Below are 12,078 nucleotides of genomic sequence, written 5' to 3' on the forward strand. Positions count from 1 at the left end.
GCCCTAGGAAGAATTACGGCCTTGAAAGCATTTGGTAAATGCTTCAGACCTAAATAGGTTAACAGTGGGGTCAAATTGCTATTGTAATAGCACTGAGACCCTCCTGTGTCACTTCCCTCGGACTGGACATTATCTGAAAGGGAAAGTTCTGCTGAATGGACACAACTTAGTCTAGGATAGATGGCCAAGGAGGGATGCAGATGGGAATTGTGACCACAAGATTCCCCATGGACTTCAGGAGGAGGGAGGCATTTACTCATGCAGTCAGTGTGTTCTGAGTGTCTCAGCTGTGCCAGGCACTGCCCTCAGCACTGGGAACACAGCCATGACCCTCACAGAGCCTCCCCGACCAGTTGGGGCAACCAGAGAGTGAGTGATGATTACGGAGCTGTGTGGACTGTGCCCTGAAAGGAGAAATAGCAGTGCTGCTCAGGATCACAGTAGGGGCCTAGGTCCTGTTTTGAAGGAAGGTCATGGAAGGGCAGAATCTTGAAGGGTGGAAAGGAGATAGCCAAAGGGGACAGCATGTGCAAAGTCATGTGGCCCAAGCCATCTCCTACCCTGGTGGATCCTGGTGCATTGAAGAGAGCCCCCGGGGTAGCCACAGGGATTGCTATAACATTCAGTGATGTGATTATTATTTCCAGGCTCATCCTGAGGTGGCCGAGGCTGGAGTTGGGTGCCCCTTCGCAGGTGTCGGCTGCTCCTTCAAGGTAAGCATCTGAGTGTGAGAAAGGAGATCTGTCCACTGCAGTTCCAGACCTCCAGGTCTCCCCACTGCAGCCCCTCCAGAATTTTCCTGTAACATCAGTCCACTCATCTTCCAGATGTCTCTTGTACTAATGACTTTCCCAAGCATCAGAGCCTACTATTAAGTCATCATAGTACTCAGGGAGGTTCTTCTTAATGTCTCACCCAAGCATCCGCAGAACATCACTAAAACGACCCCCACCTTTGCCGCCCCTCTCCATGGTCCTGAATCATCCTTGCGCTCCAGGGCAGGGCAGAATTAGAAGCTGCAATGCATGTGGCTCATCGTGGGCATGTCTGATGCCAGGGTCTTCCTCTGAATCCCTCCCACTGTACAGAAATCCACTCCTCTTTGCTGGGTGAATGAATCTGACTTTCCTTGGTGACCTTTGATAGCAGGGCACTCCACTGCTCCCCTGTCTTCACTCCACCTCTGTTTTCACTAATCAGCCCCACTCTCTTGTCAGGGAAGCCCACAGTCCGTGCAAGAGCATGAGGTCACCTCCCAGACCTCCCACCTAAACCTGCTGTTGGGGTTCATGAAACAGTGGAAGACCCGAATGGCCTCTGGCCTGGAGTCTGGGCCCATGGCTCTAGAGCAGAACCTGTCAGACCTGCAGCTGCAGGCAGCCGTGGAAGTGGCGAGGGACCTGGAGGTCGATTGCTACCGGGCACCCTGCTCCGAGAGCCAGGAGGAGCTGGCCCTGCAGCACTTCATGAAGGAGAAGCTTCTGGCTGAGCTGGAAGGGAAGCTGCGTGTGTTTGAGAACATTGTTGCTGTCCTCAACAAGGAGGTGGAGGCCTCCCACCTGGCCCTGGCCACCTCCATCCACCAGAGCCAGCTGGACCGTGAGCGCATCCTGAGCTTGGAGCAGAGGGTGAGTGTGGGAGGCAAGTTTGCCTTCAAGCCCGGCTGAGCCCCATCCTGTCTCCAGAGCAGCAGACAGGCTTCCTACTAATCATTCATCCTGCTTAGAGCAGTCACTCCCTCAAAACATATCTCCCCTTTATCCCACACCCTTCCAGGAAGAATGCTGAGTTGGAAGCTGTAGTCAAGGTCACAGCCTCCCATCCAGTGCTTCGGTTCCTTTGTGATAAGACACCACCTCCCTGAGCAGCTCAATCCAGTGCAGGACATATTCCACTCTTCCTTATACTAAGCTAAATCAGCCTCTCTGTTCCCTGCATTGTTCTTGGCCCTGGCCCTCAGAGCCCACAGACAAATCCACCTTCTAGTCCCCATGACAGCCCTTCAGGGATGGAGAGTCGGATTCTGTCCTACCTGAGTGCTTCGCTTTTCAGGCTAAAAGCCTCGGCGCCTTCACCTTTTCCTCAGAGCATGCTGCTTCACATTGCCCTCCTATGATCTGGCTCAGTCTCCAAAGAAGCATACAGAAGTATGCTTGGAGTGTGGTCCCAGGCTGACTCCAGATAATCCACTTAGCCACAGTTCTTGGTCCAACAGGGCTGTCTTCTCCCTTGTTCTACAGCTTATACTTTTCTTTTCTTTCTTTCTTTTTTTTTTTTTCTTTTTTCTTTTTTGACACAGAGTGTCGCTCTGTCGCCCAGGCTGGAGTGCAGTGGCACGATCTTGGCTCACTGCAACCTCCACTCCCAGATTCAAGTAATTCTCCTGCCTCAGCTTCCTGAGTAGCTGGGATTACAGGCTCGTGCCACCACACCCAGCTAAATATTTTGTATTTTTAGTAGAGATGGGGTTTCACCATGTTGGTCAGGCTGGTCTCAAACTCCTGACCTCGTCATCCACCCTCCTCAGTCTCCCAAAGTGCTAGGATTACAGGCATGAGCCACCGCGCCTGGCCTATACTTTTCTTAATGTAGCCAATCACCATTCTAATATTGCTTCTTTTGCAGTAACGTTACATCATTGCTCATAGTGAGTTAGGCCTGGGTTTTAGTTCCTGCTTCACCATTACCATTATCTGCCTCACCATTCACAGTTACCATGACAGCAGGTACTCAGAGTCACCTGCCCTGTGGGTCTGAGCAAGTCACTTTCCCTCTCAGGACCTTCCCCATCAGTAAAGTTAACGATTAAATTTTCTCTAAGGATGCTCACTTCCATTCATGGCTTCCCTACCTGAGTACACCCAAGAATAAATTTGTATTCTTTCCACTTTATTGGGGAAAGCTATTAGAAGGGCCAGGCTCTGAGTTGGAGTGGCTGAGGCTCTAGCCTTTATTTATGTAACTCTTGCTCCAATTAAAAGGCAGCCTCCCTGAAAGCCACAATTATATCCTCATTTCACCCACAAACTTCCCAGCTCTACTTTTACATACCAGGCACTATGCAAGGCACAGGCACAAAGACAAAATGAGCATGGGCCCAGCTTTCAGTGGAGGAGACCATCTGGTAGGTAAGGCAGAAAAGTACGTGTCATAAAATCATTGTAAGGGCTCTGTAAGAACATATTGAAACAGAGCAACTGAGCTAGGATAGTGGTTGAAGGCTTCCCAGATGAGGGGCCATATGAGCTGGATTCCTGGTGGATGAGGAAAAGGAAGGCCAGGCAGAGGGCAGCACATTCAGATGCAGACTCAGGCCTGAGTGAGGCGTGGTCAGGAAAGCACCTTTGGGGCAGATCAATCTCCACATCCCGACGTTCCCATCCCATCCCCAAGCCAGGTTCTGGTGTTCCTGGCTGAACAGTCTTCCCTACAGGTGGTGGAGCTGCAGCAGACCCTAGCCCAGAAAGACCAGGCCCTGGGCAAGCTGGAGCAGAGCTTGCGCCTCATGGAGGAGGCCTCCTTCGATGGCACCTTCCTGTGGAAGATCACCAATGTTACCAGGCGGTGCCATGAGTCGGCCTGTGGCAGGACCGTCAGCCTCTTCTCCCCAGGTAACACCTCCCAGAGGCACAGAGACCTTCTTGGGAAACAGGCCCCACAGGACCCAGGAAGCAAGCAGTGAAAACAGCCAGCTCTGTGACAGCCACGCTGTGTCCAGTTTAGGCCAGTGCCCTTTCAGGCCACTCGCCACGGCCGGGAACCATGCTGGGTGCTGGGACCTTGAGGTTGGTGGGCGAACCATGCTCTGCCCTGTGGCTCACAGCCACACACAGCAGTGGCCCAGGCTGACTGACATTCAGGCCCTTTCTCCTCCCTGAATGTCAGTCCCATTCTGCAAATAGGAATCAAAACTGTTACCCACTTCATGGGTTTGGGATGTGAAGGAAAGTGTGCTGTGGGCCACAGTGTGTGCAGACGAGATGGATGTGAATGATGATTTTCACAAGTGAATACCGTGGGACCCCTGGCCTCAGAGAGCCAACAGTCTGAAATAAGATTAGAGAACTGAGTAAGACACATGCACTTGTGTACGATTGCAGTTAGCATGTGAATGAGTGTCTTACTCATTTCTTACTCATTTCTGGGGCCCCTGGACTTGGCACAATGTCTTGCATAAAGTAATTACTTGGCAAGTGTTTCTGTTAACTAAATGATATCTGTTAGTATAACAATGCATATATTTGGGCAAAAATGAGGCAGCAGACTGGGTGCAGTGGCTCATGTCTATAATCCTAACACTTTGGGAGGCTGAGGCAAGAGGATCATTTGAGGCCAGGAGTTCAAGACCAGCCTGGGCAACATAACAAGATCCCATCTCCACAAAAAAATGTTTTAATTAGCCAGGCATGGTGGCCTGCACCTGTGGTCCTAGCTACTTGAGAGGCTGAGGTAGGAGGATGGCTTAAGAAGTTTGAGTCTGCAGTGAGCTATGATGGTGCCACTGCACTCTGGTCTGAGCAACAAAGCAAGACTCTCTCAAAAAAATTTTTTAATGAGGCAGCGGAGTGTGTCACACTCCTAGAGCAGGGCTGGGACCCCTTTCCTGCAGGAGCAGCACTCATCCTGCTGTGTTGGGACAGCTCTCTTCATGGGGCGGTCTCGAGCCCTACTTGTAGACCTTTTTCCCTCGATTCTTTTAAAGAGGGAAAAGCAAGCAGTACCTCGAGCTTCCTGTTCTACCAAAACGTAATGGGCAGAGATGAGTCAGACTGCCAGCCTGTGCCCCTCCACCCCTTCCTTCCTGCCCCAATTCATGTCCCCAGTCAACCTCTCCCAGAAGGGCGCTCTGCCAGAGGACATGCTCTCATGGGATGGCCCCTTTAGCTGCCCAGGGGGTTTCTGTGCATCTTCACCAGGGATGATTCAGCCCTCAAAGGGTTTTGCCACCTGAGAATGGCTGGCAGAATTGTGAGTAACCCCATGTACCCCCAGCCTCCAGGGGACCCCAACCAGTTGGCATAGGCAGCAGAAAGAAACCGGTGCTGGGAGGCAGGAAGCCTGGCCCCTCATTCTTGCTGGGTCCCCAACACACTGTGAGATGGTAACCGGCCACTGTCTTTTTCTCAGCTTGGTTTCCAGACTGTAAAACATAGGTTGGTTAGATCAGTGATTCTCAGAGTGTGGTTCTAGGACCAGCAGCATTGGCACCCCCTGCAAACTTGCTGGAAGTGCCAGCTCTCAGTTCTCACCCCAGGGTTACCGAGTAAGAAACTCTGAGGGTGGGGCCCGGCAGTGTATGACTTGGATGGCCAGCTGACAAACACTTAGCTAGATGACCCCCAAGAGCCCATTCCTCTCTGACACCCTACTCGAGAAGAATGCCGGGCTCTAACCCCATCTTTCACGGTTTTGAGCCACTGACCTTGGGCATGCCTGACCGCTGGATCCCAGTCCCACATCTGCAAAGTCCCGCACTTCCCAGCTGCCTGTGGCTTCTGCATTTCAGCCTTCTACACTGGCAAGTATGGCTACAAGTTATGCCTGCGGCTGTACCTGAATGGAGATGGCACTGGAAAGAGGACCCACCTGTCGCTTTTCATCGTGATCATGAGAGGGGAGTATGATGCGTTGCTGCCGTGGCCTTTCCGGAACAAGGTATGGGCGTGGAGGTGATGGGGGCAAGGTGGGGAGTATGGAAGCCTGAGTCCTAGTCCTGATTTGGCAATGAATTGGCCATGTGACCTGGCAAGTCCCCCACCCTCGCTGTGTTATCAGTTTCCCTTTTTATAAAACAATCAGATCTAGTAACTAGGGCTCCCTCCAGTTCCATGAGTCCAGGAGCTAAAATGTCTGGAATCTTCCCAAAGGTTGTATAGAAATAAAATTCATGGCCAGGTGCAGTGCCCCACATCTGTAATCCCAGCACTTTGAGAGACTGAGGTGGGAGGATTGCTTGAGCTCAGGAGACATGGCAAGACTTCATCTCTGCTAAAAATAAAAACCATTAGCTGGGCGTAGTGGCACATGCCTGTAGTCCCAGCTACTTGGGAGGCTTAGGTGGGAGGATTGCTTGAGCCTGGGAGGTTGAGGCTGCAGTGTGCCATAACCTTGCCACTGCACTCTAGCTTGGGTGACAGAGTGAGACCTTGCCTCAAAGAAAGAGAGAGAGAGAGAAATGGAGGAAGGGAAGGAAGAAAGGGAGGGAGGGAAAAAGGGAGGGAGGGATGGAATGAATGGCCAGTGGCTGCCCACTATTCTTCCCCCTTCACATCATGGGGTAAATAAGGAAAACTTCTGGGAGGAGGTGCCGTGAGGCTAGCCTGAACTAGCAGAATTTTCAGGAAAAAAGGAAGGAAGCAGGTACCACTACATATTAATACATACTAGAATTGCCAAAATCTGGAACACTGACAGTACCAAATGCTGACGAGGATGTGGAGCAATAGGAACTCTCACTCACTTCTGGTAGGAATGCAAAATGGTACAGCCACTTGGAAAGACAGTTTAGCAGTATCTTACAAAACCAAAGATACTCATACCAAACAATATAGCCAGTTGCTCTCCTTGGACTCAAAGGAATTTACTTAGAGGAGCTGAAAACTATGTTCACAGAAAAACCACCCAAGGATGTTTATAGCAACTTTAGTTATAATTGCCAAAACTTGGAAGCAACCAAGATGTCCTTCAGTAGGTGGATGGATAAATAAACTGTAGTGCATCCAGACAGTGGAATATTATTCGGTGCTAAAAAGAAGAGAGCTATCAAGCCATGAAAATACAGGGAGGAACCTTAAACACATATTACTAAGAAAAAGAAGTCAATGTGAAAAGACTGCGTTCTGAATGCTTCTGACTATATGACATTCTGGAAAAGGCAAAGCTATGAAGACAGGCCGGGCGCGGTGGCTCTCGCCTGTAATATCAGCACTTTGGGAGGCCGAGGCAGGTGGAGTGCTTGAGCCCAGGAGTTCGAGACCAGCCTGGGGAATATAACAAAACCCTGTCTCTACAAAAAGTACAAAAATTAGCTGGGCACTGGGCTGTGTGCCTGTAATCTCATCTACTCTGGAGGCTGAGGCACGAGAATCGCTTGAACTCAGGAGGTGGAGGTTGTAGTGAGCCGAGATCGTGCCACTGCACTCCAGCCTGGGGGACAGAGTGAGACTCAGTCTCAAAACAAAACAAAACAAAAGCTATGGAGACAGTAAGATCAGTGGTTGTCCAAGAATAGGGGCCAGGAGAGATGAATAGAGCACAGGGGATTTTGGGAGCAGTGAAACTATTCTGTTTGATACTGTTATGATGGATACATGTCCTTATGCATTTGTCAAAACCCATAGAAGGTGAATACCAAGAGTAAATGCCAGTGTAAACCGTGGACTCTGGGTGATAACGATGTGTCAATGCAGGTTCATCAACTGTTACAAAACTACCACTCTGCGGGGGACGTTGATAGTCGGGGAGGTTGTGCATTGGGTGGGCGCAGGAGGTATATGGGAACTCTGTATTTTCTGCTCAATTTTGCTGTGAACCTAAAACTGCTCTAAAAAATACAATCGATTAAAAATTCTTCACCGGGTACAGTGGCGCACGCCTGTAATCCTGGCACTTTGGGAGGCCAAGGTGGGTGGATCACCTGATGTCAGGAGTTCAAGACCAGCCTGACCAACATGGTGAAACTCCGTCTCTACTAAAAAAAAAATTAGCTGGGCATGGTGGTACATGCCTGTAATCCCAGTTACTTGGGAGGCTGAGGCAGGAGAATCGCTTGAACCCAGGAGGCAGAGGTTGCCATGAGCCAAGATTGTGCCATTGCGCTCCAGCTGGGCAACAAGAGTGAAACTTTGTCTCAAACAAACAAACAAACAAAACCCCACAATTCCTGTAGACAGATTTGGGGGACAGGCATTTCCTGTGGGTGAACAGCAGCATTGCATGAGTGGAGGGTGTCAAGAATAGAGACCTCAGGTGTGGGGAAACAGGTGGGGCAGGGCGGGTGTGCCGCTTTGGTCTGGGTGTGAGTCAGTAGGTCCCCACCCCGGCAGTTCCCAAAAGTGCTGGGGAAATTTTAAAACACCAGTGACAGAATCTCACCCCATAAGTGGTAAGGCCTGAGCATCAGGATGAAGTCTCCGCAGGGGGTTCTAATGTGCAGGGTGAGGACTGCTTCAGTTGGCAACGGGAAGCCATTCAACTTCCTGATGGGCATTTCAGGGGCACGTGCCAGGGAAGAGGGTTTGTGTCACTTTTAGACAGCTTCTCAGGGGAACCTCTGTCTGCGCTGTGTATACCAGAAGCTTCACAAATGTCTCAGGACATCGATGACAGCCCCTCAGTAGGAGACCTCCCTGTTCTGCCCCTTCTGCCTTGCCCCAGGAGGTTCCAGCTGTAGTTGATGAAGCAAAACTTTCCAAGCCAGAGGGGGTGTTACAACTTATTGCTTCCACCTACCTTGTCAGTGCTCCAGTCACACCTTTTGCCCCTAACAGCCAATCAGACTTGACTGGGGCATCAGAACCTTCCCCTGCTTCCTGCTGGATGGAAGGAACTTCTGATCCTCAGCAGGGAACAGCCTCCGAAGTGCACTCAGAATACCAGGTGCTGCCGGCTCCCTGGGTCTGGCCATATGCCAGGTGCACTCCTTGCCTGGCTTCTCTGACTCCTAATCCAAATAAGCCAAGGGTCCGAGGGGCTGCACAGGCAGTAGGTGTGGAGCACAGCTCTGAGCCCAAGCCTGGGCCTCCAAGCTGTGCTGCTAATGTAGGGCCTGATCTCCCACCTGTCCCTTCCCTGCAGGTCACCTTCATGCTGCTGGACCAGAACAACCGTGAGCACGCCATTGATGCCTTCCGGCCTGACCTAAGCTCGGCGTCCTTCCAGAGGCCCCAGAGTGAAACCAACGTGGCCAGTGGCTGCCCACTCTTCTTCCCCCTCAACAAACTGCAGTCACCCAAGCATGCCTACGTGAAGGACGACACGATGTTCCTCAAGTGCATCGTGGAGACCAGCACTTAGGGTGGGCGGGGCTCCTGAGGGAGCTCCAACTCAGACGGGAGCTGGCCAGAGGACTGTGATGCCCTGCCCTTGGCACCCAAGACCCCAGGGCACAAAGATGGGCGAAGGTTGGCACGATCTGAGCAAGACTGAGGGGTCGACTTTGGGCTGGCCATACGGTTAGGATGGCAGGACGTGGGCTGGGCCCACAAAGGCAAAGGGTCCAGAAGGAGACAGGCAGAGCTGTTCCCCTCTGCACGGACAATGCAACACCCGGAGGCCAGGGAGCCACTCTGGCCTTGAATGTTGAGGTGGACTGTCACCAAGATGGGAAGAAAATGGAACCAGGTCTGGAACCGTAGGACCCAAGCAAAGAAGCTCTCGAGCTGGGAAGATCTCTGCAGGGCCACCAGAGAGACCTGGACACAGGCCTGCCCTTTTTGTCCAGGGTCAGAAACAGGACCGGGTGGAAGGAATGGGGTGCCAGTGTGAATGCAGTCTGTCCAGGCCTGGACTGAGTCCCCCATCACTGGAGGTGAACAAGCAAACCCAGAGGGCTCTACTGAGACTTCAAATTGGGGGTTGCATTTGAAGACTTTTAAGATTCCTTCCAGCCCAGAAAGTCTCTAATTCTAGGCCTCCTGGCCCAGGCAAGTCCTAGAGCTACAGGGTTTCTGGAAACATTCAGGAGTTTTCTGCCCTCCTGGCTCCTCACTCACCTTCAATAACCCCTGCTGGACTCACCTGGCCCGCAGGGCACCTGCCACCCTGGGCCTGGCGCTCAGCTTCCCCAACACGCAGGAGCACACCCAGCCCCCAATCGCAATAATGGAGCACTAGTGCTTTTATGTGCAATGACATCGTCCATGCACAATGGCAGCAAACATTCTGGGGCTGCTTTTTCTTGTTCCCACCTGTGACAGTGTGGCAGCAGAGACTGTGGAGGCAGTGGAGACTGACTTCTTCCCGCTGGCAGCTGGACGTCACACATGAAGGTCTGGCCTAGCGAGTGATGGGTCTAGGCCCTGAAACTGATGTCCTAGCAATAACCTCTGGATCCCTACTCACCGAGTGTTGAGCTCAAGGGGGATTTGTAGAACAAGCCCCCATGAGAAACAGTTGTTACTCTACACTTTTGATTGTCTATTTCTGATGGCAAGAGATACATACCCTCTTCAAAGAGCATGAGATGCTGCCATTCTTTCAGCAAAGTTTCATTGACACCTAGATCTGTTAACTGTGTTCGACATTGAAGGGAGAAAGGCAAGATGTGCACTCTGGCCTCAAGAAACCCTCAGTTCAGTGGAGGAAATGAGCACATAGGATCATTATGACAGAGTAAGAGAAGATTAGAGAAAGCACAGAATCCCAGTGGGTGAAGGAGGGAAGGCTTCAGGGAAGAAGTGGCATTTAAACTCAGCCTGAGAATATTTTGAAATGCAGAGGATGGGGAAAAGGGAAGCGTACCAACTTGAAAATGGGAAGCAGTCTTGGCCGAGGGCAGGGTCTGTGTGGCAGGATGGAGGAGGGAGGCAGAAGGGTCAGATGAACTGGAGTGTAGACAGCATCAGATGCAGCAGTGCCCCTCCCCCTCCCCAGGAAAGCACCTCCTGGTAACCCCTGGGCCTATTGAAAGCAGGATGAGACGATAATTTAAGATGCTGAATGATTGAATGGTTTCTCTTCCAACAAAGCTCTATGTTAAGTGTATCATCGCATCTTTTATAGGTGATTCAAGGGTCGGGGAGACAAGATGCAGGCAAAGCCACTGTTTCATTGGGTGGATTCAGTAGGTCCCCCACCCCCAGCAGTTCCCAAAGGTGCTGGGGAGATTTTTTTAAAACACCAGCGACAGAATCTCACCCCCGTAAGTGGTAAGGCCTGAGCATCAGGATGAAGTCTCCGCAGGGGGTTCTAATGTGCAGGGTGAGGACTGCTTCAGTTGGCAACAGGAAGCCGTTCAGGTTTCTGACGGGCGTTTCCGGGACAGGCACCAGGGAAGAGGGTTTGTGTCACTTTTAGACAGTCAGCTTCTCAGGGGAACCTCTGTCTGCGCTGTGTATACCAGAAGCTTCACAAATGTCTCAGGACATCGATGACAGCCCCTTAGTAGGAGACCTCCCTGTTCTGCCCCTTCTGCCTTGCCCCAGGAGGTTCCAGCTGTAGTTGATGAAGCAAAACTTTCCAAGCCAGAGGGGGTGTTACAACTTATTGCTTCCACCTACCTTGTCAGTGCTCCAGTCACACCTTTTGCCCCTAACAGCCAATCAGACTTGACTGGGGCATCAGAACCTTCCCCTGCTTCCTGCTGGATGGAAGGAACTTCTGATCCTCAGCAGGGAACAGCCTCTGAAGGGAGCTCAGAATACCAGGTGCTGCCGGCTCCCTGGGTCTGACCATACGCCAGGCGCACTCCTTATTTGGTTTCTCTGACTCCTAATCCAAATGAGCCAAGGGTCCGAGTGGCTACATGCAACCCCTTCCCTCAACGGTGTGGCAAGCAACTTTTAATCCTCTTTTACAGATTAGGAAACTAAGGCCAGAAAAGCCAAGTGCCTGGCCCAAGGGGGCAGGGATGGGACTGGCATTAGAAATCAGGTATTTGCGGCCAGGCATGGTGGCTCACTCCTGTAATCCCAGCACTTCGGGAGGCTGAGGCAGGTGGGTCACTTGAGGTCAGGAATTCGAGACCAGCCTGACCAACATAGTGAAACCCCATTTCTACTAAAAATACAAAAAACTTAGCTGGGCTTGGTGGCCATGCCTGTAGTTTCAGCTACTCGGGAGGCTGAGGCAGGAGAATTGTTTGAATCCAGAAGGCAGAGGTTGCAGTGAGCTGAGGTCGCACCACTGCACTCTAGCCTGGGAGAGACAGCGAGCCTCTGTCTCAAAAAAAAAAAAAAAAAAAGAAAATCAGGTATTTGCTTCCAGTTTCTTTCCTTCCTCTCCCTTCTGGGTGAAATCTTCAGCTTTGATGAGATCATATCTTCATAGAAGCAGTTGGTCACTCTGCCCCCAGCCAAAGGGCAAGTCCTGTAGGACCTACAGATGCCAGGCTGGCAGCACCCCGGGAGGGCAGGGCAA

At 51.5% G+C, this 12,078-nt stretch overlaps 1 protein-coding gene across 5 annotated transcripts in view; it reads left to right on the forward strand.

The window, feature by feature from the left end:
• Window positions 1-10,702, forward strand: part of TRAF1 (TNF receptor associated factor 1) — a 29,704-nt gene extending 19,002 nt beyond the window's left edge. For all 5 annotated transcript variants that reach the window (XM_017884256.1, XM_017884253.1, XM_017884251.1 and 2 more), the window contains 5 exons: window positions 648-713; window positions 1,218-1,628; window positions 3,434-3,611; window positions 5,507-5,655; window positions 8,797-10,702. In XM_017884256.1, coding sequence (XP_017739745.1) covers window positions 648-713; window positions 1,218-1,628; window positions 3,434-3,611; window positions 5,507-5,655; window positions 8,797-9,015 — 1,023 coding nt within the window. In that variant the 3' untranslated portion in view covers window positions 9,016-10,702. The remainder of the gene's footprint in view (window positions 1-647; window positions 714-1,217; window positions 1,629-3,433; window positions 3,612-5,506; window positions 5,656-8,796) is intronic.
• Window positions 10,703-12,078: the final 1,376 nt, after the last annotated feature.

Source organism: Rhinopithecus bieti, unplaced genomic scaffold (assembly GCF_001698545.2).
Source record: "Rhinopithecus bieti isolate Rb0 unplaced genomic scaffold, ASM169854v2 scaffold_13710, whole genome shotgun sequence".
Classification (NCBI taxonomy): domain Eukaryota; kingdom Metazoa; phylum Chordata; class Mammalia; order Primates; family Cercopithecidae; genus Rhinopithecus; species Rhinopithecus bieti.